A 25856-nucleotide genomic window follows, 5' to 3' on the forward strand; every position below is an offset into this window, starting at 1 on the left:
TCAGGCCTCAAGACAGGGGTGTTGCCTTTCCTGTACATCTTTGCACCACAAGCCAGTGATTCAAAGACTGGCCAAACTCCTCTCTAAAACACTCACAGACGTAAAGCTCAGATCTGAATTTCACCAACCTCTTATCCTGGAGAACTGAGGAGGGGACAAGGAAACTCCTTTAGTTCCCAGCACTGCAAGGATATTGGGTGCATGCACGAGACTGAAAACAGCCAATTTTGGCACAGATGTGGTAAGTAGAAACGCACCACCCACGGTGAACTGAGACCCATCTGAGATCTCCGGTCTTGGGCATCAAGGTAAGCTATCTGGGAATACCGCATTTTCCAGTGTTGTCTCCATAAATATCTATAAAGCTTTGGAGCTGGTCAGAAGAACCGAGACCTTTTCCAACACACGAGTGGTTGGTGGGGCTCGGTATGGGGTATGCTGATCTCTAACAAGTGTTGAGTCGATACCTTGTCAGGAGACATGATTCTCAGCACTGCTCTTACACCAGCTCAACGAGCTCTTTGGTTTCTTCTTTCTCTGTTGTGACCTACCAGACAAACTGTGCAGCCAACTATGTGATATTTCTCCTGTGCAATTCCATGGAGGAGAGCAGACCAGTGATTTGGGTTTCCCCAGATCAGAGTCACATCTTCCAAAAACCCCTCCTGTTTCTGTGCTGAGGAGCTGGGCAGCTCCAGCAAAGGACATGAAGGCTTCCAGAAGCTCATGCAGGACTGCAGAAGACAGAAGTTTGGGAAGTCTCCAGCAGGGACCTTGCTGTGAATGTGCTGTAATGCAGAGGGCAGTCAGAAACCCCAAGAAGCACTCTATGAAATGTTGTGAAGGCATAAATTGGTGTCCTACTAAAACTCATAGCAGCTACAGATTTAACTGGAAATTAAACTTACATGGATGGGTGATTTGTTCCAGCATAGTTTTAATGAGTCCATAACAGGGCAGCTGTTTGGGATGCACGGGGAATCACCCAGCAGCACCCGTCTGGTGAAGGACCGTGCGGGGACACAGTCTCTGATCCCCCAAAGCATGTGGGGGAAGCAAAAGGAGGAAGGGGTGGGGTGGGCATCAAGCTGAGGGGTGTTTTTTAATCCTCTGTGGTTGGGATTTTTGGTAATGCAGTGAAACCACTAATTACAGCTAATTAAACCTGCACTGAGATCAAAGCTTAGTGGAAACTACAGGGGGGAGAAAACAAGAGAGAAAAGAAAGGAAAAGAAAATATGGATTTTGTTGTAACCAAGTCCTTAATTGAAAACTAAAGCAGCTTTGTTAATTAAAAGCAGTGAAAACAAAATGAGGGCATGCTCCACAGATACACAACATGAGTCCAGCATCATGATGGAGATAACAAGTCTTTCCCACGCTGTCAGCAAAGAGAAGCTTTTCTTCAAGAGCCTGTTTTGCTTCTGGCTCCTCTATAGGGAAAGGTCTTCCCAGGATCCATACTGCAAAGCACCTGTGACTTTTACCTTCCACAGCACCGAGCACCTTGGGCTATAAAGTGGCGAGAGAGGAATTCCTCCTGACTAACACATTTACAGTTTTTATGAACAAGGAAGAGTTGTTCCCATCAACACAGAGTCAACAGGAGATGGGTCAGTGACCAGCATGTCTACACCAGTGTACCAAAAAATCCTACTAGTAGCTGAGTGCAAAAAGAAGGGGTTCAATCTGTAGGGTTGTCTAGCCTTGACAAGACATTATAGGATATATATGTGACAGCCACCTACTGTCCCTGCCATGCAGAGAACATTGCATATGTGTTGACACGTCACCCCCAATCTTGATACCCAGCAATAGCAACCAAACATCTGGGGCACTGTCATAGCTATTTCATGATGGAAGTGGCTCCACTGCACCTGGGAACCGAAATTCCTCATACCTGACCTGCAGGAGAGGTAATGAGTGAGGTCAACAGGGACCCAAGACATTATGCAACAGCCACTCTGGGACCACAGCTACATCTCTGCTATTTTACTCTTTCTCTTGTGCCTATGACCCTCATGTCTGGGTCCACATATCATCCTGTACTCAGTGATCAATATTTCATGGAAGATGAGCTGTGGGCATGACCCGTTGCAGTTTGCTCCCTTGTCTCTGCAGCTGAGCCCCACGACACTGAATGCATCACAGCATCTCCCCAGCAGCTTTCTGGGAACACCAGCCCCGACTGGCAGGCTGCTTCTAACACAGCGGCAGAAAGACGTGGCTTTCAGGCAAGGAAACTTTGAAGTAGCAGGACTTTTGTGTTTCCAATTGCTCCAGCAACATCTGCAGCATACTCAACCCTGGCTCAAGCTCAGTTCTACCTGCGGTAGAAAGATATTACCTGCAGTATCTTTTCTAGTGCTCTGCTCCATTTGCTTTTGATGTCCTAAGTGCTGTGCAGGATACATGAGTTACAGTGCCTGGTACCCAAGCTGTCTACTCAGCTAATGTGGGTTTTACTCAAACTGAATGATCTTAAGTGCCCCAAATTTTCTCCTGGCTTGAGAGCAGCCTGTCGCGGTTTAACCCCAGCCGGCAACTAAGCCCCACACAGCCACTCATTCACTCCCCTCTAGTGGGACGGGGAAGAGAATCGGAAGAGTAAAAGTGAGAAAACTCATGGGTTGAGATAAAGACAGTTTCATAGGTAAAGCAAAATCCGCACACGCAAGCAAAGCAAAACACGGAATCCCTTCCCCACTCCCCATGGGCAGGCAGGGGTTCAGCCATCTCCAGGAGAGCAGGGCTGCATCACACGTAACGGTGACTTGGGAAGACAGACGCCGTAACTCCGAACATCCCCCCACCCCTTCCTTCTTCTTCCCCCAGATTTTAATTGCTGAGCATGACATCGTATGGTATGGAATGTCCCTTTGGCCAGCCTGGGTCAGCTGTCCTGGCTGTGTCCCCTCCCAGCTTCTTGTGCCCCCCCAGCCTCCTTGCTGGCAGCCGAGCATGAGGAGCTGAACAGTCCTTGACTGCTTAGCAACAACTAAAACCATCAGTATGTTATCAACATTGTTTTCATCCTAAATCCAAAACACAGCACTATACCAGCCATTAGGAAGAAAATTAACTGTATCCCAGCCGAAAGCAGGACACAGTCCCAAGGGAGAACATCTGAGATACCCTTTTCATCCACTCCTGAACCACAAGTGGAAACAGGCAGCGGAGGGGCATCACAGGAGCATTGCAGAGGCACCCGAGAGCAGACAAGCAGTTTGCTGCTGAAGGAAGGGGATCCAGGCGAGGATCCGTTGGACCTGGGGTTCAATGTGCACAAGTCAGTCATCAAGAGTGGCTCTCGAAGGAAGCTTCCCTCGACCAGCTACACCATCAGGCAACCTGGGCACGCAGGCAGCAAACACAGCCTGCTGTTTCTGTATTTATCAAGAATAAAATCAGAAAGAGAAATAATATTTGGCAAAGGAAAAGACTCCTTTCAGAGCCCTGGGATGTCTACGGGATCTCTAATGCACACTGGCTTCCCCTTCCCACTGCAGCACCCAGCAGATGGCAGCAAGTTATTGCTTATTCCTCTTGTCTGGGACAGCCGGGTGCATTAGGCGGGAGGCACAAATTTCTCCTGCCCCTCCATAATCAAACAAAAAAATCCCCTGCCTGCCAGTCAGAGCAGGAGAGGAGCCCTGAATGCCAAGCATCCAAACCAGAACTGCACTCTGAAATAAAGCACCCTCTGAAATCCTGCTGCCATGGTTCGGAGATTGTTCCCGGTTTTCCAGTCCTCCCCATGCAAACATCGGAGCTGGACGGTACAACCCTGCCACCTCCACGGATGATTGTGCCGAAAGCAACGGACCTGTTTGCACTGGGAATTTGTAGCATAAGGCCATTGCTGCCTCTTGTCACCGACTGAGCGACTCCTAAACCTAGAGGGTCTCTACCCTCTCTGCTGCTGCGATTCATTCCACCTTTGCTAACACGGAGCTTATTAGCTCGGAGCAGAGCTGAGGCAGATCCGCTGCTTCCCAAACCCACGCTAGTCCCTTCCCATCGCCCCATGTGGCCCCACGCAGACATCTCGGCACCTTGCCCTCGGTATCCAACCCAAGCAATGCTGCAGCAGTTTGACACTGGTTTGAAAGAAACTTCATGCATCCTCCTTCATCTATTCTCTCTTACCCTTCCCAACCAAATAAAGACAGGTTTTGGGTAAAGGGTGTGTTTCCAGGACCCACTTAGGGTAACTGCTGTTAATTGTAACTGCTTCCTACAAATGCCTTGGCAGTTCTTACTTTGAAACCAGTATGAGGGCTGGTGCCATTCTCTCCTGACTCTCTGCAGGTGGCTGTATGGGTGGAGGGAAGATGTTTGCCCTGAGAATGTAAGAATACAAGAAAGAACATGTACATCGTAGCCTCACGGGTGTCACTGGGAGAGCACAGACGCAGAGGAACAAGGTTGGAGCAGCAGCTGCAGCTGTATTTTGCTGGGGAGTGGAGGCAATGGTCATTCTCTTTTGGGAATGATAAAAATTCAAGCAGCCCTTGTATACCGATGCGCACTTGATCACAGGCATCTGAGCTACATTTCAAGGGCTTATTCATGGCCAACCCATGAACAACCGTCTGGCATGCCGATGGCTTCTCCCCATGCCTTCTCACGGGGGACTTCTCCGGAGTGGTCGGCATCTGCTGGCAGTGACAATGTAGGTGCCACATCTACTACAAAGACGTGGTCAGAGCCAAGCGCCTCGGTAGCGTCTTAGCAGCAGGAGAAGATTCCTGGTCCCCGTGGGATGTGTGGCCGTAGCAACTGCTAAGTGGAATGGAAGCAGCAGGGAAACCGCCGATCTAACTCTTGGGTGTACAGACACCTCTGGTTCTCTATGCTGCAAACCATTTAAGGGATGAAGGACACTTTCAAATCCAGTAATGATGAGTAGCACCACTCAAAAACCTTTATCTTAGAGGTCAAAATGACACTGTGTTGTATGAAACGTTCCCATTTCATCGCTGGTCTCTCCCTTCCCCTTGCAACCACCTCAATTAACTTTCAAGAATAGGGCAATTTTATTACTGCTGTGTGTCTGAGGAAGTATTTTTTTTTTCAATGAAAAATGAACATCTAAGAGTTGAATGGTACTTTATTTAAGGGTAAGTCTGAAGCAGAAACCTAGCCCCTTTTGACTACCTCTGATGAAATCTCTGCATAGACATGCAAGTGTAATTTTTCATGGGGATAGAGGGGAGGTAAGAAACAAGGCACAAGGGAAGAGACCTGAACTGGAATCCAAATTTGAAGCTGAATTTTATGCTTCTAGTGCCCTAAGTCTAATTCTGGGCCTGAAACTTCCAGAATTTGGAGGTATTGGGAACTCATACTCAGTCCCAGACTTTGCAGTATATGCGTAGGTATTATACACGGGAAGAAAATACTGCTTTTTCTTTAATATAGTAGTGGATGCCCTAACGACTGACTGGATTAGTGCTGGCCTAGATACTGAACACACATATAAGGGAAAAACCTACTAATATTTGCAGGAAATTTAGCAAATGATACAAATTCTTTTGTGACACCTCAGCAGTCAGAACCAGCCTATTTTACCCTTTCTCCTGTCGGTGGAAAAACTCCTTGCTAGAGCTCGCAGAACTTGGCAATTTTTTTTTTCCAATGGAAACATACTGTGGCTCTGCTTCGTGATGCTCTGCAGAGAGTTTCTCTACCCCACTCTACCTTGAACTGAGAATCTCAAAGCAAAACTCATTTGAAACAAATTTTCCCCCTGCCATGGTACTACTCCCAAAGCAGCAAATCCTGCTGTTGTCACCTGCAGGTTACAGATCTTTTGAAAAATGTGGTTTGAACAGCAAGAGTCTTACCAGAACCAGTGAGTGGTACATGGGTTAAGATTTTGCTGTGAATCCTCTACATGATTTTGGCTTCAGACAAGAAAGGTCTTCTACCTCCAGCTTCCCTGATTGGGGTTTCCATTGCCTAAGTCACTGAGATAGAGAAGAAAGGGGATGCCCAGTGCTCTTTGAGGTCCATAGAAAGCCTCGAAGAATGTATCAAGAGTGAAAACCAAAATCAAAATCAAAAGATTGACACCCAGGAAAATCTTGAAAGCCTTTTGGCCTTTTCTCAAATGGTCCAGTCTTTCCTATGAGCTTGAGCACAGCAGACTTTAAACTCATTTACTTTCAGAAAGTGATCACCCAGGACCCGATCCAGAATTAAAACTTAACGTATGAAGAGTGACGTACTGATCGTTAATTGTGGCTGATTGCTTCTTGAACCCTGAGTGTCACATTCTCATGGACAAAGAAATCAAGAGGGCAAGGGAGCAACAGGGGCAGCAAACTGATGGTCCAGGGGAAGAATGAGCCAGCTGGCTTCAGATGAAGCTTAGATCAAACCTGGAGGGCAAAAAGCTTTGTAAAGCCTGAGAAAATCTACTTTTCTGTGTGTGTGAAAAAAACACTAACAACCCTATTATGTCTTACCCTGGTCAAAGCAGCCATGACTTCTAATCAAGTTCCTCAAAGAAATCAGAGTAAACATTGAACTATTTCGCAAATGCCTACAAAGACCAGAGATGGGGCAGTGAGTCCCAAGCTGGGTAAGTCCCACTTCAGAAATCTTCTCTCCCATTTAGTAATGATCACCCAGTTCCTTGGAGAAGTGAAGCAGGGAGGGAATTTACCCCAGTTACCAGTGAGTATTCCTCCATCAGCTCTGCCACTGCTCCCGTACATGAAATAACCACTTGTTTCTCCTCTTTGAAAAGGCAAAACTGATGGTTAGCTACTGCGCAAAGCATTTACAGATTCCTGTATGAGCTATATCACAGAAGTACAAATCACTTTTATCCTACGTTGATGTTATTTTATGCTTTCTGGGGGTGAACTGTTATGTTTATTTTATAGTTTGAACAGACCTTGGTAACTGGAGTCCCTGGGGTAACACAAGAACTTGCTTGGGTAATTGTAAATTCAGGTGAGCAGGGCAGGGTTTGGATGCATGAGACACCTTGTTTATGTAAAAGGAGAATTTGGATAATAAGCATTCAGGAGTCATCTGAAGAACAAAAGAATAAAACATACTCTCTAGATCACAGAAAATCGCCCCGAAAGAAAGAAGCGATGCAGTTATGAAAGCTAAAAAAAATTGTTGTTGAATTTATATTATGGGAAGAAATCTGTATCACAAGTACCACAAAGCAGCTGATGCTGCCGATACCTGAAAGCTCAGGTATCTCTTCTGAGCTCCACAGCTGCCGATGATGGTACCCAGCAGCTCCAATGGTGCAGGAGAAAATCTGTCACATAACTCATATATGAAGAAGGCTGGTATGTGTTTGATGTTGTGAAAACTGCTGGTCTTGGCACATCACCCATCAAGCAAGATCGCGGGAGGTGAACACGTTCCCTCCTTCCCCTTCCCTTCAAACTCCACACCAAATGATGCAGCGCTACGAGGCAGAGCTCCACGGCTATTCAACCCTTACCACAAAGACCTCTCCAGAAAACGGCCAGCCACGTCGTGCCAGCCTCCAGCAGCGCTTGGTCAGCACTTCATTATTTGGGTGCCAGTTGCTGTCAGTACATGCTCAAGCTCTGTTCTGCCTGCCAAAAAACTGGGCTAATTTATTTAATGTTTGAACAGATCAGGGAAAAAAATAATTTAAAAAAGGGAAGATTGAATTTGAGAACTCTATTCCTTGGAGAGTTAGTAATGGATCTTTCTCCCCCTCCTCCAGGCCTCAGCATTCATAACTTCTCCATGTCAACGTTATTATGAAGAAACTAATTCAATAATGAGATCATTCCCCATATGAGAGCCCAAGTAAATGAGGCACTCAGTCATACCTACTCTCCCTCATCTGAGGGAGTCATGCTTCTCTCATAATTCAGTCTCCAAGAGTGATGGCCAAAGGATGACACCAACTATTTCCAGTGTTTCTGGCGGTTCATATCCGAGTGTCATGCAAAACTCTGTCATTTGATCTACATGCCTTAATCTGCAACTTCCAGACTCTTCCTTTGGCTATTTCTTGGGCTCAGCTGCCTGCTGCTGAACCAGCTGCTGCCGCACAGGATCAGCCAATACAGCTACCGGTAATCAGCACCCTAGGTCCACGTGCAAAGCACACACTGTTTAGCGTTTGCTTATTCCTCCAATGATCCCCTTTTAACGAATAAAGCAGCAAGACCAGTGAGAAACTTGCAGGGGATCTAACATGTCGAGTTTTGTTTTTATTTTGCTATTACTACTATTTTAAGAGCAACAGAACTTGAAGGAAGAAAGCATCTGGCATCCCTGAGGTTCACACACACTGTTCACCTGAGGCGATAAAAGTTTAAGCCTTCAACAAACCAAAGTACTACTTACCTGGGCATGAATGCAGGCCCCAGATTCACCCAGTTTAAGTTCCACCCGAGCCTTATACCTAAAAGCTTCTCCTTGCCTGGGTTTTGGTCTTAGGAGAACCACACCAAGAGGAAGCCCCAAGCACAGACACTTTAGTGGGATCTCCACTTTGAGCTCATGCTAAACTCAAGTGATCCTCGTTGCTCTGAAGGTTGTTCATCAAAGGGGAACACTTATTAACACTGCCATGGGTTTAACTTGCTATCCATCCAGTTGCATGCATGAGTGGTGAAACTTTTGGAAGGAGCTACCTCTGTACAAGTGGACATCAAAATAGTTAGAAACACAAGATGGGGCTCTATGCTCACCTTGCAAAGTCCAGGTCAGCCTCACGTGACATGGTGATGTTCGTCAGGTTTTGCTGGAGGATGAAGATGTTCCTACACATCTTCTTGATGCCAGATTCACTGATGCGCTTGAAGTAGTGGGCGCCGTTGATAAGAATGCAGGAAATAAGGTGGCCCAAACCTGCAAGCGTGAGGAGGGAAACACGCAATAAAATCACAGGAGGAAGACACTTAGTGACAGTAATTCATCATAAAACCCATGAATTGGCACTCTGAAGTGGTACATGTGAACCGGAACAGGAGATACACTGGACTGTACATGGAAACAGCCCTCAGTATCAATACCGCTGTGCATTTTAGGAGGACTTTCCTCAAGGTTTCCTTCTTTAGTAAAAATACAAACTGCTGCAAACGCTAAAAAACCCCCAAAGTTGCATTATCATAGCCACTGGTATTTCCAGGGCACTTCCAGATTTATAATCAGGCTTTGCATAATGTCCCTTTCAGTCCCTCTCTCTGTCTGGGCAGAACAATGGACCACTACTGCTCCTACAAAACAACAGTATTTTAATCTATTATCAAGGGTGGTATTTCTCCCTGGTAAACTCACAGTCCACAAGAGCAGAAATGATCTGCATGTCAATGCACTTGACGTGCAGCCTCTCTCTGATCAGTCCTGAACAGTTTCTTGTGTCTGAATGATGTCTCCATCTTCCCTCTGCTGCCGAAGGACAGAGCCAGCTGCTAAAAGTCACAGCCACCCCCAAAATGATGTATCCATTCATGTCACACTCCAAATAGAAAAAAAACCAGCCTAATTCAGTCAGTACACAGGTCTGTACAACACTTGACATCGATTAAAAAGGCTGAATTAGGAAAACACGTTCATGTACAGGCAACCACCACAGCGTATATGTAAATGCCCAAACTGGGCTTAAAAGGTGCCTACATTTCGTGAAGACCCTAATGTATGAATTTCAACCTTAGGGCTTAGTGAGATGTGAAGAGTCCCCAGGGCTCGGTCTGGAGCCGTTTCACTGTCTCCTTGGACAGGCACAGTAGACCTGAGCTGTAGGAGGAGGTCTACGAGATGCTGGTGATCACTCAGTTTGCCATGGATCCACGCAGCTCAGAAAACCTCTGGTTAAAAAATGCTCCATCAGTAGCTACATGGTTACAGGGGGGAAGTACACAGATACTGAAAGCCTCCTCTACAACCAGTAAGTAGTGGCCAAACTCAGGCTAGCCAGTCTTGCAAAGCCTTCATCCCTGCTGACATATTATACTGGGCAATGGGGTGCATCTCCAGCCTCCACCTTCTCCTGACTTTGAACGATGACCACATAAAAGGACACGTATCCTGGCACGCAGGCAAGAGAACTGTGCATCAGTGCCACAAATAAATACAGAGGAGATGAACCAAGACATGATTTATATTCTCCAAGGTAATCACGACAGATGAGACATCAGAAGAGCTAATGTTCTCTAAATTTAATTTTAGAAATGGAATGGCTACACTTTGGATAGGAACTGCACCATAATAGAGCTGTGCTTGTAATATATACATATGCCCTACGGCTTCCTGAGGAAGAACTGTCCCGCACATACATCAGCTCACTGCTTTCATACTCACCATGGGCCTGTTTCTCCTATGCAGCCAGATATGCTCAGAAATGGTATGGAGGCATCAGGGTTTTTGAGTGCCCCATCTTTGCATGGGTCTCACTTATCAATCTGCTGTAGGTGGCAACAGTACCAGAGTCTGCTTGCCTTATCGCCAGAAGGAGTAAGGTTGAGCTTTGGGATGAGAATGAAAAATCATTTTGTAAGAACCAAACTCTTATGGTGAATGCCTGACCTTCGAAGATGTACTGGAACTTGTGCTGCTGGAGGCTGGCACTCATGGCTTCCTCGATAGCACTGATGTCCTTGTTGAGCCGGACGACGAGAGGGTCATAGTCCATACTCTCCACGTTGGCGACGATGGCGTAGTTCCCTTGTTTAGCCAGCGGGATCAGGTAGTGAAAGCAATGAACTCTGTGAGACAGAAGAGAGAGATGTTACAGTGCAACAACCCTAACGTTAAAATATCGGTGGCTATGCAAAGTATTGCCGCCTTATTTTCCTTCCAATGTTCAAGCAAGTGAAAAATAACAATACTTTTAAGAAAAGGGTGGTTATGTCTGCATTAAACACACCCTCCTCTTGACATATTGTCCCATCTTGAGAGGCGAATACAAAGGACCCTTCATTAACAGATCTGACCTACATCATCCCAATAAAGCGGCCAAGTGCCTTATCACCAGGTTCTCCAACTTCACACATGCTGGCTCAGCAGCACTTCCATACTGATGCTTAAAACACTTCTACATACCATAAAGACCTAATAACAGTTACAACTGGCAGTAGGGAGTGAGCCAGGGGACATGAAATGATAATTAGCAGGCCAAGGTTGTATCTATTCCCAAGTTTTTAACATTATTGCAACTTTTTTCTTTTCTGTTCGCCTGCCTGGTACGGCTGTAAGAATCATGCCCAACCATCATCCCTCCATCAAAGGAGAAATTCTGTGCACTCAAGTCACCTACTAGCGTTCTGCAAAAAACTGTAATGAAAGTAATTTTTCTCGAACCTATAGAAGAAAAGTGCTATGTCTGGCAAAGTCAAGAGCAAACCTCCTACTTTTGTAATTCTTGGGTTTCACCCACGTCACTCAATGGGGACAGGAGTTTGGATGGGTTCTTCTGAATTTCATCTGTCAGGTAAACACTGCCAAATCACAGCCTGGGTGACATATCCCTTACATTCAATGCATAACTCCGGATCAGCACACTGAGACAGAAGTTCACACCAGACTGACCCGAACAGTGAGGAGTTGTGTTGGGGTGGGAGAAGTTGTGATGGGTAAGCCCTGGCTTTTGTATTCCCTGTCCTCCTGGAAAACATCCTTGAGGTGGCCATCACGAGGTGGTCACTTGAAAAGCAAGTTCAATTTAGGGCAATTCCAAGAGTAAAAACTTCTGTTTGTACTCTTCAGTGCCTGCTCCTATATAATTCTATATAGGGCTTTCTATAGGAAAATACTGTAACAGACATTAATTAATCTAAAACTCTATGGTTATTTGTAACAAAAGGAAAGTTTAATGATCTGATGGAGCCAACAGATTCCCTTTAAGGAAGTAGATGTAAAACCAAGGAGCAGGATCTCCGTGACCACTGTCCTCAGGTCACGTCCACACGGTACTGGAGGAGGAGAAGCCAACGCCGGGTTGGTGCCAACCTGCCTCTGGCAGAGCTGTGAACGAACGGGGGGCTTAAGGGAGGAGAAATACAAGGGGATAACTGCCTCGTCTCAAATCCGCTTTGTTCTTCGCTGGTGTTTTCTTAGACTGCACCTGCAACAGCAAGAGGCCGGATAAATTCCCAGGCTCTTTACAAACGTGCTCTGAGTGCCTGTTTAAAGCACGGGGTTTCTGTGAGTGAATACACATTGTGCTATGCACCTTGGCAGCGGCACGGATCCGGGGAGCTGGGGTAGGAATCTCAGAAACCTGCTAGTAACAGCCATCACAGGGGATTTTCCTCTGTTACTGCGGGTGGTTGCAAATGCAGAGAGATGAATATGGGGAAGCTCCCACCCCGCTGGGGATTTTCCTAGTCATTAGCATCTCCTTTTCTCAATCCTTTCCCCCCATTCCACAGAGTAACGTGCTTTCCAGTATTTACAGCGTCAAACAGGGGCTCCTGGGAGAAGCACGAGAGGAGGTGGCCAGTGGTCTGCTCTAAAATGACAGCAATTTTTTCTCCTGAATTACATTTGCACTTATTTCTGCGTAACCCAAGTGTGATAGAAAGCCACAGAGCACTGAGGCCAGAAACCCATTCAGGCTGGTGCCCATATCATGAGTCCAGCTTAGCTCGGGCATCACCTGGCATTACATCGCAGCTGGAAAGCTGCTCCATTTCCATACCTTACCAATCTTCTTCTCGAATACTTCAAACCCCAGCTCATCTGTGATGCCTGCAATCAAGTGGCCATCAGATGATGGATAGCAGGTTGAAGGACTGCTGACAATAACTAATGTGTTTTTTTTTTTTAAAGCTACAGATTGACTTCACCAGAGCTCTGCCTACATACACAAGGACACAGTATGGCTCAGGATATGTCACAGCAGAACAAACTGATGGTCCATCAAGTCTCATTGCCTGTCTCTGACATTCACTTCTATTTGATGCTTCAGAGCAAAGGGAAGCAATGAAAATACACCTGGCCGATACAATGCTTAAGGGAAAAATGTCTTCCCAGGCCCAGAGTGGACAGCTGGCAGCCTGAAGAAAGGGATTTGCTGCCTTTGATCTTTGCATGTGAAGTCAAAGACATCATAAAATTATCCATCCCTTTAAAAAAATCCAGCTGGTTTCCCAGTTTCTGTTACTATTTGAAAAGTAGCAAGAAAAGCTCCTATTTGCAATCCAAAGCGCGGTGGCTAATAAATGTGCAGACACGGTTAGACTATTAAAACATCATTGTGCAATTTTCTAAGGACAAAGCCCTCCAAAAATGCATTTTTCCTCCTCTTAGACACATAAGACACTGACATCCCTAGGAAATTCCATTTTGGTATCCTGCCTCTGTCCCACATTTGGCCATTCATGGTGATGGGATCTGGCATTTCTGGACTGACCGTTGGTGCTACAGCAGGCAAGTATATCTGTCTCAGATGCCATAACATGTACTCTGAACGCAATCTTGACCTATAGCCTCCCGAGCTCACCTGTAATATCAAATTCAGGGCTTTTACCTGACTTCCAAATGCAGAACCAGCAGGCAGCGGTCAGCCATCTCTTGAAAAGACCTGGCCAGCTCACTCAGGGTTTGCAGGATCTGGTCGGATGCAGGAAAGTGTTCCATACCGGCATGGCTGTCCTGGCCAGGAGACGTGGCTAGCAAGAGAAGATAGTATAAAATTCACAGAATCACAGCATCACAGGATCATTGAGGTTGGACAAGACCTTTAAGATCATCAAGTCCAACCATCATCCCAACACCACCATGCCCACTAAATCATGTCCTGAAGTGCCACATCCACATGTTTTTTGAACACTTGCAGTGATGGTGACTCCACCACCTCCCTGGGCAGCCTGTTCCAATGCTTGACCACTCTCTCTGTAAAGAAATTTTTCTTAATATCCAATCTAAACCTCCCCTGGCGCAACTTGAGGCCATTTCCTCTCATCCTATCGCTGGTAATTGGGAGAAGAGACCAACATCCACCTCACCACAACCCCCTTTCAGGTAGTTGTAGAGAGCGATGAGGGCTCCCCTCAGCCTCCTCTTCTCCAGACTGAACACCCCCAGTTCCCTCAGCCGCTCCTCATAAGACTTGTGCTCCAGACCCCTCACCAGCTCTGTTGCCCTTCTCTGGACATGTTCCAGCACCTCAACGTCCTTCTGGTAGTGAGAGGCCCAACAGTGAACACAGGATTCAAGCTGTGGCCTCACCAGTGCTGAGTACAGGGGCACGATCCCTGCCCTATTCCTGCTGGCCACACCATTGCTGATCCAGGCCAGGACGCTGTTGGCCTTCTTGGCCACCTGGGCACACTGCCGGCTCATGTTCAGCCGGCTGTCAACCAGCACCCCCAGGTCCCTTTCCGCCGGGCTGCTCTCCAGCCGCTCCTCCCCAAGCCTGTAGCGTTGCATGGGGTTGTTGTGACCCAAGTGCAGGACCTGGCACTTGGCCTTGTTAAACCTCATACAGTTGACCTCTGCCCATCGATCCAGCCTGTCCAGATCCCGCTGCAGAGCCCTCCTACCCTCCAGCAGATCAACACTCCCACCCAGCTTGGTGTCATCTGCAAACTTATTGAGGGAGCACTCGATCCCCTCCTCCAGGTCATTAATAAAGATATTGAACAAGACCGGCCCCAGAACCGAGCCCTGGGGAGCACCGCTCGTGACCGGCCACCAACTGGATTTAGCTCCATTCACCGATTTGTGACATACTTCATCAATACCGCTCAGCTTTAGCAACCACAGCATCTTGTCTGCTTCCATCCTAAATATGTGTGTTCTCCCCCACCTTTGGCTGAGCAATAACGTCTATAATTTGGGAGTGTATGAAGCAACGAACTGCTGCTGCAATTGATTAAACTCCAAAGTGAATCTGAGGGGTTTAATCAACCACCAGAATACATTTGCCTGGGAAGATATTGCTCTGTGATGAGTATTTCTGTAGCAGCAGAATCCAGGAACACCTCTCTTGCTCTGCTCCGAGTGAGAAAATTGCTGCTTGGGAGCTGAAACACAACACCCACAGGAAGGATGGTCCTTTTTGGTCACCATAGACTTCCCCATGTAATCTCAAGGGAGTCTTTGCCTGCCCCCATCCCTTCAGAGGCATCTGGGAGGCTTTCTTCGTTCTTGTTAATCAAACACAGCTATTAGGCAGTAAAGCAATTAAAAAGCAGGCAACAGGTATGAGTCGGTCACAGACCAACTGTTTCCCTCCCACTGAGACCTTTTTAAGAAACCATCTCGGGTTTACCCTGACGACGAGAGCATTGTCTCTCTTGGAGAGGTGTCAATGCAGCTATAACTCTGCAGCCTTCATCCCTTACGTTTTATCACAGTGTCTGAACCCTGAACCTTCTCCCCTGCAACACAAATTGCTGCCACTCAAGCTAAAGAAGTAGCTTCACTAACAAGAGTAACACGCTGTTATCATATATTCCTCCCTAATTAGAGGAAGTGTATCCCAAATATCTGAGTTCAAGTCCTTGTTCAAGCAGCACTTTACAAATGACTTCCTGCATAGGTTGATTAGCAGTGTTTGAAATCAGGCAACCCCGCTTAGACAACTTCCACTTGAATTAATGGGATTGCACGGGACCTCCTGGATCATCAAGTCCAGTGTGCCACGGCCTTGGGTATAAACTTGTGTGCCGTATTAAAGTTATTCAGGTTTCTACCTTTGCTGGCTCCTTCAAAACATCACTTCTCTAACAGTGAAGTTAAAGTTCGGGATCTAATTTCCAGCCTCAACTTATTCACTGATGTTTTATATTTGGTTCTTCATATGCCAACATTATTCTTTGCCTTATGGAGTTCTCCATCCCTGGCATCCCTCTTCAAAGAATCATTTAGGTTGGAAAAAACCCATAAGATTATCGAGTCCAATTGTAAACCCAACACTGCCAAGTCCACCTCTAAACCATGTCACAGATGTGCCACATCTTTTAAATACCTCCAGGGTTGGTGACTCAACCACTTCCCTGAGCAGCCTGTTCCACTGCTTGACAAAAGCAACTCTCTGCAGCCCTTCTGGTTTCAATTACTTTGTCCTGAACACGGGTAACCAGAGCTGTATGATGTACCTGAGCTGTAACTCATGCCGCATCGGGACTAGAGCTTTCCCGTCTCCCCTGCAATACTCTTCTGCTCTGCCACATCTGCTTTTTTTCATGGTTGCTTCACATTTTCAGCTCATAGTTGTTCTGTGATCAGCCTGAATACTAGAGGTGTGCTATCTGCTGGCTTTAAGAAACATCTCCTTCTCTCTTTTTTTTTGCACTAATGTTCGTTACACGACAAAGACTTAGCCAGGCACTGACGCAGCTCTGCACTGAAAGGATTTGTACATCACCAAGGAACTGTTGATAATAAACATTCATTTTGATGGAGTCTGATTACATAAATGTCACTTGCCACTGTCTGTACAGGTTGAAAGAGGAACCTACACCGAGCTTTGTATTTGCTCCTAAAATTAAATACACCTTCAGATCTAGTCTGAAAAGAAAAAAAAACCAAAATGGAGAGGAGAGAAAGCCAAAAGGAGATAAAAGGCCCCAATCTATTTTGTGGAAAACAAATTGAAGCGGAGGTAAACATACAAGGCAGAACTGTACGATTAAAGGAGCGCAACAAAGCAAAAGGAAAAGACTGCACACAGCGAAGTGCCTAATTGTGCATCTAAATGTACTGTGAATTTACAACAGAGAAAAGTGTGCACAGATGAAGCCATGTAAAACACGGCTGTTGGAAGTAGCCTCCTTCAGCAACTCCTGCCACCACAGCAATATCTATGAATTTTTTTTTAAACAAAGGAACATGGTAGAGAAATTCATAGCTTGGCAAATAATTAACTGGCCTGGAGTGTAAAAGAAAAATAAAGAGGGAAATGAGAGCAACATTCCACCCAGGGTGAATGGGAACTGCAAGGATGTCCCCCCCAGCACTTCTCCAAGCCCCTCTCTGCTCTCTCACAAAGAAAATGAAATTATCAGCGAGGGGGTGATGGACTTATTTGCACAGCCTCGAACTTCCAGATACCGGTGTTAAGAGATGACTCTCAGAAGGCGCTTTGGAAGAGCTGTTTGTCCAGCTGTCACCCACCCTTCAGCTGTGAGACCTCCAAGTGACATCTGTTTCCCTGGAGGGTGGCAGGACTTCTGGTTCAGGACCGGGTCCAGGGGTGCTTCTTTGGCCACAGTAGAAATCAGGAAACCTCACCTTTATTATGGGGGAAATGCCCATCTATTTTTAGTAGAAAATCCTACATTTTGAGAAGTTTTTATCAATCATCAGCCTCACTCCTGGAGATGGACTCGCTGCAAGAATCGACTCTCTTTAGCAGTGCTGGGGCTGCAGCCTCTGGTTCGATCATCATCCAGCGATGCCTCCCTGCAAGCTGTGGAGATGGATGGACCCATCATCCAAAATGCGAAAGTCAGCTAATTTCTGCAGCGGAGAGATACACGCACAGTTTTTCTACTCTCCAGAATTCATTTACAGCAATTTAAGTGAAGCTGTAATTATATTTGTCAGTGGAGATAGGAGGAGGGAGACGGGGACAATCTGCTCCTTATTAAAGCCAGAGCACTGAAGTCCTTCTGGGTGTTCAGAGCCCCCACGGCAGGGAGGAGGGTCAGATGCTGGCTTGGGGGATGCATACCAATTTCTCCCATGCACGATGAGGACACTGAAGTGTACTTTTGTTTTTCGAGATCAAAGGAAGCCTTTCAGAGCCCATCAATTCTCCCTTCTCCTTCTTTGGGCATCCATTTCACAGCCAACAAGAAAATTCCATTTCTCTAAGTCTCACTCAAGACAGTTTTACTCCATCATCCTCAGCAACATGAACCCACAGAAGGAGCTGTAGCAACAAAAAATAATCAGGGCCTAAATTATTAAGGGGCCTTGAATAAAAAATGTAATTTGGAGCTGGCTTTGGAGTTGGCCAGTTCTTTGGGCGAAGGGTGACCTTGCATTGCGTAGACATTCAACCCACCAGAGCACACTCTGAGCTCTCTGCTTAAAGAGGGAGATATCTCCAACTTAAATGCTGGAAAATCAAAACAGCAGATCAGCAGCCATCCACTTCTTCCCCTTCTCCTCCTTCATAACCAATTTAAACCAAGCTGGACATGAGCCCTTCTGGCCAACAAAATAGCCAACGGTTGGGTAAGCAGTGGCCAACACCTTGCTCCACTGGCCCTTACCATCTTGCAGCCTAAACAGACGAATTTCAGTTGTTTTAAGTGATCTTCCCATGATGCCGGATAACAGTTATGCTTTTGTTTGAGATTTCTTCTAGCTTGCTGTAAGCACAGCCAAGATATCCCACTCCAAGGAGAAAGAGCGTTTCATTCCAACAAACCTGAGAAAAATAAACTTAACGCACTCATTGTCACCAACGATTTCAATCATTTTGCAATTCAGGGTGACGCTGGTGCCTCTCGACAGATTGGGCCTTGTAAATCGAGGGATGTAGATTACCAGACCTCTAGAATATTAAACAGAACCCGCCGTGTTGCCCATAAACAAACCTCTGTAACCAATCAAGGTCTACAATAGCATATCCTGCCCACTCCCTGCTTGAGCAGAGTGACTGCTAACAGATTTGAATGATTTAATAGCGCAAGGAGAAAAATCAATCTAAGGTTACAGGCTCTGCCTCAGCTCTGGTGCAACATGAACCTGAGAAATAAACCTCCAAGATGCTCAGGCTTTACACAGCACTACGCACATTTGCTTTACAGGGGAAAGGCTCATAGAGAAATTTTACAACTCGGTTGGGGAAAAGAAATCTCTTATTTGGAAAAGAGAAGCAGTACGAAATACTTGCTGTGCCCCACAGGTAACACTAGGGACCAGTTCACAGCTTTTTAAATTTTTATTTCTTACTCCCTTCCTCTCCAGAAGAGGAAACTCCAAAATAATTGCAAATACACACATGCAAAAGGAAATTTGTAATGTGTTATGTGCTGGACTATGCCTTTGGAGACTCAGGGTTAACTCTTCTCTCTGCTGGAGACTTTTCTGGGGATTTTGTGCACCGCTTTCCCTTTCTGTGCTTTAGTTCCCAGCACATAAAACCTGGATAACATGTTTTTACCCATCACTGCCATTCAAGCTGACTCTAAGCTCTCCACATCTCCCGTTCCTACAGCTAAAGCATCACGAGGTGACAATGCCACTGGGAGACAAAATCGCTACTCTAACACCAACAAGAAAGAATAATATCTGGTTATTTAAAGGAAAAAACTTTGGGGGAATTTGGGAGGACTTAGACATGTGATTATGTGGGGTTTTTTAAAAGGAGATAAGAGTACAGCAGTACAGTGTGCACATTAGATGCAACATCAAGGACCTATTGTGGTGAGATTTCTGAAGGAAAGCATATGCCAGGAGACCTGTGTCTTCTGAAGCCAAACAGCAGGAGGAAAGTAATTTTTAAAAAAATGTCACCATTAAAAAATCACCTCTGTTTCTTTTAAGCCACGGTCTGTCAATCCGGGCCAGAGCCAGGTAAAGTAAAGCTGCTGCCGTGGTGATGCTGGTGGGGCAACAGGAACGCCGCTGAGATGCCCACAGCCCCACCGAAAGGTGACACAATACCTGTATGGAGGTGGCTGTGTTTGGCTGCAAGAGCTGGGAGATACGTTAGGACTTGCTGGGGATTAAAAAGCCTAAATAACCAAAGAGAACCAGACAAAGCAAATCAACTCAAATTATTTTCTCTCGGTGGGAATAAATACCAGGACGCTGCTCTCAAGCCGCTTTTCTTTTCGTGGTTACACATCTTTCCTCCCACTTTGATCTCTTATCGCTCGTGAGATGCCGTCTCGATCTAATTTAGAGTGTAAGCTCTCCAAGGAGCAGGGGCCTTCTCTTTTTATCCTCTTGCAAAGCACTCTGCACACCTGTGGTGCTCGAGAAATAATGAACAACAACAGCTATCTGCAACCCATATGGCCACTTGGACCGTTTCTGGTTGCAGGAGTAGTATTTGAAGCTCTAAGGCATAGATCACTCACTGCCTACCTCTAAATTGGTCTGTTTGGGGATCTCAGAGCTGCAGTTTTATAGAAAAGTATTGGAATGAGCCATAAAATCTGGAACCGGATTTTGATTATCCCAAAGTTCATGAGATTCATTTCAGAGCTACAGGTTTCAGGAACTAAAGCTAGATTTTGGCTTTGACATCCTCCCCCTTCCTTTTCAGAAGTGTGAACCTTTGGGCCTCTTAGATATGCCTGAATACTTAAAATATTTATGCAGAGATTGCTCCATTGCTCCTTTTTACCTAAATTATTTTCTTTATAGATTTTAAATATGGAGGGAAAAAATCAATAAGAGTGATGACATCTCCCAAGACTTGCAAGATCATAGAATCATAGAACGGTTTGCGTTGGAAGTGACCTTTAAAGGTCAAATAGTCCAACCTCCACCATGTCTGGCATCTAACACTTTGATTTTTGATGTCACCTGTCTTCTTCACGTAGGCTCCAAACTGAAAGGCAGTTCCCTAGCCCATGCAGCTGGCAAGGATGGTCGCTCTGCACATCAGTGCTCTGACCTTCACTTCCACAGCAATGGGTAAGATTAACTCTTGAATCCAAGACAAGCTTGTCTCCACAGCCACTTGCCTCTAGAGACAAGCAAGGGAGCTGATGAGCAGAGGTGACGACGGTCAGTGCCTACCTAAGCCAAGCACCGAGTCTCCCGTGCACCAGCCACAACCCTCCACCTTGACCCTGACCCCTGAAAAGCTCCGAGATATGGACAACATTTACCACACACATGCGGGCTGAGCGCACAGCTGACCATATCGATTGATAGAGAAACACAGGAGAGAACAGGGATTCCTGTTAAAACAAAACAAATACCACGAAAGGACACGCTTTAAGAGGTCAGGTGCTTTCAAACAAGAGATGGGAGGATGGAACTCATTAAATACTCAGCACTGATCCAGTTCACCTTCTACTGGGATCAATGGCAACATGACGCACCCAGTGCTGAAGGGGCGAAGTTTTGCCAACACTTAAGGGACAGGCAGAAGTAAAGAGAAAGCAAGCTCAGAGAGAGCTTCTCATTAATATTCCTCATAGCAAATTCCTACTAATGAATCCCGTTCTCTAGCAGAAGCAACAAGGATCATATGAGAGAGCCTTAAGGAAGGGATTTTCCCTTGCAAATCTTCTTGAGGTTCTGATGAGGATGGAGAAGTGTTGGGATTACCTTGCAAAAGCTTGACCTTGAGGAGAAGGAGCTGTGGCGTTGAGAAGGTGGTAAACAACTATCACCCTACAAAAGCTTGACCTTGAGGAGAAGGAGCTGTGGCATTGAGAAGCTGGTAAACCACAAAGGAGGAAGTAGAAGCGCGGGATATTTTTGTGAGCGGCCAAGGGGAGGTACTGGAGCAGAAGAAGGAAGGAGAATGGTTAGAGAAGAGCGCATGGACACCTGCAGGCAGCCAATCCTGACTGTGTGAGAAGCGCAGGGACTGTGTGTGCTAACCAATCAGGACGCATTTTGTGGCGCGCGCTGTATAAAAAGCAAGTGCCTGTAGCAATAACGGTCTTTGGCCTGAATCCCCGCCAGAGTCTGTGCCTTAATACTCCACAGAGAAGGCAGGAGAAAAGCAAGACTAAACTAACGACTGGCATTGAGAGCTTCCTTCCACGTCTCTCTGCGCTTCACTCCCTGTTAAAATTCAAATGTGGGAGAGGGGACAAGGCAGCCATGCTGGAAAAAAGCATCGTGGCCTCATTTGCGATGAGCGGTGATAAGCAGGCTGGGCTGCAGTCCCTATCAGTTCAGTAAACACTAATGATGAGGAGAGCACAGACTGTCACCGGTGATAAAGAATGGGCTAAACACTCTATTAGTTTTTCATTTTGTGAATTAATGTTTTTAGGGCGTGTGTACACTCGTTAGTTAATGAATTGTCTTGTTAGAGCTGCCTGCGGAGCTCCACGTCTGCCTCTGCTGGCAGGCATAAATTTCACAAGGAAATTAGCACTTTAAAAAGGCAATAACTCCGCTAAAAGTGCTTTGTTTTCCATTACTTTCTGCAAATATGCAGCCTTGGGAAAGGGATTATGGGGGGAAAAAAGGTGTCTCTGAGCTAAAGGGGCAGGGCAAAAATTGTGGCAGGAGGTTCTAGCTCCATTGTACAATAAGGCACTGGATGGTTTGGTTGCTCAACACTTCTCTTTAAGCACTTTGCATTTGAGTCTGAAAAAGGCTTGGAAAAAACCCCAAACTTCTTGGTTCATTTACAAAACTCGGAAGAACAGGTGTTTTTTTCACTGAGGGAAGCGAAATTGTGCAGGTGCAGCTAAGAGCAGGAGAGCTATAACCGTTGAAGACTTTCAATATGGAAGGATGTCTTTGTAATGTCCAGGGTTTGCTGTTCCAGTGCTCCTCAACTACAAAAACTCCTTTGTATTACATTTTTCTGTTTTCAGTAACTTCTAATGTAACTTTCCCCTTCCCTACCCCTCTCAGAAATATTATTTCTTGTGCTGAATTCTATTAGCTCAGAAGCAACTTCATTTATAAAGCTCAGTAAAAACCCATTCATTTGCTTTTGAGTTATGGAAAGTATTTTTTGCCTGTTCGGTGTTTCCCGCCCTTCTCTGTGCTTGTTTAACCAAAACCAGCCACGTGCTTCACTTAATTTTCGTTAAAGACAGGGCAAAATCACAGCTCCAGTGAAGCCAACTGAGACACTTCCAACAATTCACACAAAGCCAAAAATTCACCCCAAACTAATTTCTTTACCCATTTGTCACTGGTTTCAATAGGTGGAGAAGACCTTTTAAAAATTGTCAACATTTGTGAATGAATGAGCAAAAATGAGGGGAAGGAAAACAGGAAACCTCAAGGCCACCTGCTTTTCAGAAGGCACCACGTCCTTAGAGCTGATGGAGATGATTTTAGCTCAACTGTCAATAAAGGATGCTTCACAGCATTCCGAATAAACACAATGCACATATCACCAAATTAATGACATTTTTATGGTATCTGACTCAGAGCACGCCAGCTCCGCTGTTAACTCACTGGCGAGCACTGGGCAAGAATGCTGGGCATTCGTGAAAATTACAGAAAAATTCACTTTGTGTGAATCGAGGCCGAGTGGAACAACAGACATTTATGCACCGACTTCATGGTAGACACCCCACACCGCTGTTAGGATGTGTCCTACATGAACTGAAATGATTAATTTTTTGGCAGCTGAAAGAATAAGGACGATGAGCTTTGGCCACGCACTTAGATTAATATTAAAAAACCCCAAAACCTATAAAGAGTTGTCAACCTGCACATAAGACTTCCTCAGAACTAGAAATGAAAAAAACTTCGATTGATATAGGACATTTATAAAGCAGCATAACTGAGCCTTGAACTAAAAACTGAAGGATCAAGACATTTTGTTAAGGGTCTAGTTAACCGGGCCAGGAAAGGAGGTGATGCTCCAAACCATGTGAGATTCCACATAACTTCCCTTGCAAACATAAGCATAAACATAACTTTTTCATTTCTTTCCTCAGAGTCCTCCATGATATTGAGCTGCATCTTGCCAATAAATGCCTCCAAAAACTGGTCTAGCATCATTGCAAAAATTTCTCTGGGTAGCAGATGTTTTGCCTCAGTCTTCACTGGCAAGTGCTCAAGCCACACCACCCATGCCATAGAAGGCAAAGGCATGGACTGGGAGAATGAACTGCCCACTGTAGGCAAAGATCAGGTTCAAGACCATCTAAGGAACCTAAAGATGCACAAGTCCATGGGACCTGGTATGGTGCATCCACAGGTCCTGAGGGAACTGGCAGATGAAGCTGCTGAGCCACTATCCATCACATTTGAGAAGTTGTGGCAGCCCAGTGAAGGTCCCACCGACTGGCAAAGGAGAAACATAACCCCCATTTTTAAAAAGGGAAAAAAAGAAGACCCAGGGAACTACAGGCCAGTCAGTCTCACCTCTATGCCTGGCAAGATCATGGAGCAGATCCTCCTGGAAACTATGCTAAGGTACATGGAAAATAAGGAGGTGATTTGTAACAGCCAACATGGCTCCACTACGGGCCCATAGTGCCTGACAAATTTAGTGGCCTTCTATGACAGGGTTACAGCATTGGTGGATAAGGGAAGAGTGACTCACATCATCTACCTGGACTTGTGCAAAGCATGTGACACTGTCCCAAATGACATCCTCATCTCTAAATTGGAGAGACATGGATTTGATGGATGGATCACTCAGTGGATAAGGAACTGGCTGGATGGTCACACTCAAAAAGTTGTGGTCAATGCTTGATATCCAAGTGGAGACCCGTGATGAGTGGTCTTCCTCAGAGGTTGGTACTGGGACCAGCACTGTTTAACATCTTTGTTGGCAACATGGACAGTGGGATTGAGTGCACCCTTGGCAAGTTTGATGACAACACCAAGCTGTGAGGTGTGGTAAACATGTTGGAGGGAAGGGATGTCATCCAGAGGGAGCTCGACAGGCTAGAGAGGTGGGCCTGTGCGAACCTCATGAAGTTCAAGAAGGCCAAGTGCAGGGTCCTGCACATGGGTCAGAGCAATCCCAAATACAAATACAGGCTGGGTGGAGAATGGATTGAGAGCAGCCCTGCCAAGAAGGACTTGGGACTGTTGGTTGATGAGAAGCTCAACATGACCTGGCGACGTGTGCTCACTGCCTGGAAGGCCAACCATATCTGGGCTGCATCAAAAGCAGTGTGGCCAGCAGGTTGAGGGAGGGGATTCTTCCCCTCTACTCAGCTCTGGTGAGACCCCACCTGCAGTGCTGCATTCAGCTCTGGGGCCCCTGACATAAGAAGGCCACGGATCTGTTGGAACGAGTCCAGAGGAGGGCCATGAAGATTGATCAGAGGGCTGGAATACCTCTCCTATGAGGACAGGCTGAGAGAGTTGGGGTTGTTCAGACTGGGGAAGAGGAGGCTCCGGGGAGACCTTATTGCAGCCTGCCAGTACCTGAAGGGGGCCTACAAGAAAGCTGGAGAGGGATGTTTTACAAGGGCATGTAGTGATAGGACAAGGGGTAATGGCTTTAAACTGAAAGAGGGTAGATTTCGGTTAGATATAAGGAAGAAATTTTTCACTATGAGGGGGGTGAGACAGTGGAAGAGATTGCCCAGAGAAGTTGTGGATTCCCCATCCCTGAAAGAGTTCAAGGCCAGGCTGGATGGGGCTTTGAGCAACCTGCTCTAGTGGAAGGTGGATCAGAACTAGCTGATCTTTAAGGTCCCTTCCAAGCCAAACCATTCTATGATTCTATGTCCTGAGAGGGATGTACTTCTAAAAGGACCTTAAACCTCCCGTTCTTTGGACTCACTTGAAGAGCAAAAAACAGAAGTCCCGAAGTCAACAGGCATCCTGATGCCCAAGAGCAAAACTGGTCTTCTTTGCAAGAGGCAGGGATAAGGTGAAGAAAGTGTAATGAAAATAATACAATTAAGTTGATACGTTCAGGACCCTTTTTTGAGTGTTGACAATTATAGATAGAAGCGTTTTGGGGGCTCTTTATTTTTAATAGATTGGTTTACAAGCAAGAGGAGAAGCAGCAGGGAGGTCTGTGCTGGAAGACAAATGAGAATGAATGAGTCTTGCCAAGAGGATATAGAGGAAGGCGTGGATCTGAATATCCATGGGAATTACAAAGGGTTTTCAAATGTAGGCTGAAGAATAGGAAACACATAGAATCCACTCTCAGGAAAGCAGACAAGCAGAAAGACGACTTTAATGTCAGCAGGAACATTAGTTACGTTGTGCATCAGCTGCAGCAGACTCATAGTCTTGACTTCTCCACAATTCCTGCTTATTCAAGAGTCGTTTCCCCCAAGTCCCATATGAATATA

The 25856-nt window shown here is 45.9% G+C and overlaps 1 protein-coding gene across 1 annotated transcript in view; it reads right to left on the minus strand.

The window, feature by feature from the left end:
• Window positions 1-25856, minus strand: part of EXOC4 (exocyst complex component 4) — a gene marked incomplete at both ends in the record, with an annotated part of 415129 nt that overhangs the window by 22470 nt on the left and 366803 nt on the right. The window contains 3 exons of the mRNA XM_081999953.1: window positions 8709-8868; window positions 10546-10724; window positions 13490-13631. Of these exons, the coding sequence (XP_081856079.1) occupies window positions 8709-8868; window positions 10546-10724; window positions 13490-13631 (481 nt within the window). The remainder of the gene's footprint in view (window positions 1-8708; window positions 8869-10545; window positions 10725-13489; window positions 13632-25856) is intronic.

The sequence above is a fragment of the Phaethon aethereus genome (genome assembly GCF_964289735.1).
Source record: "Phaethon aethereus genome assembly, chromosome: 1".
Taxonomy (NCBI): domain Eukaryota; kingdom Metazoa; phylum Chordata; class Aves; order Phaethontiformes; family Phaethontidae; genus Phaethon; species Phaethon aethereus.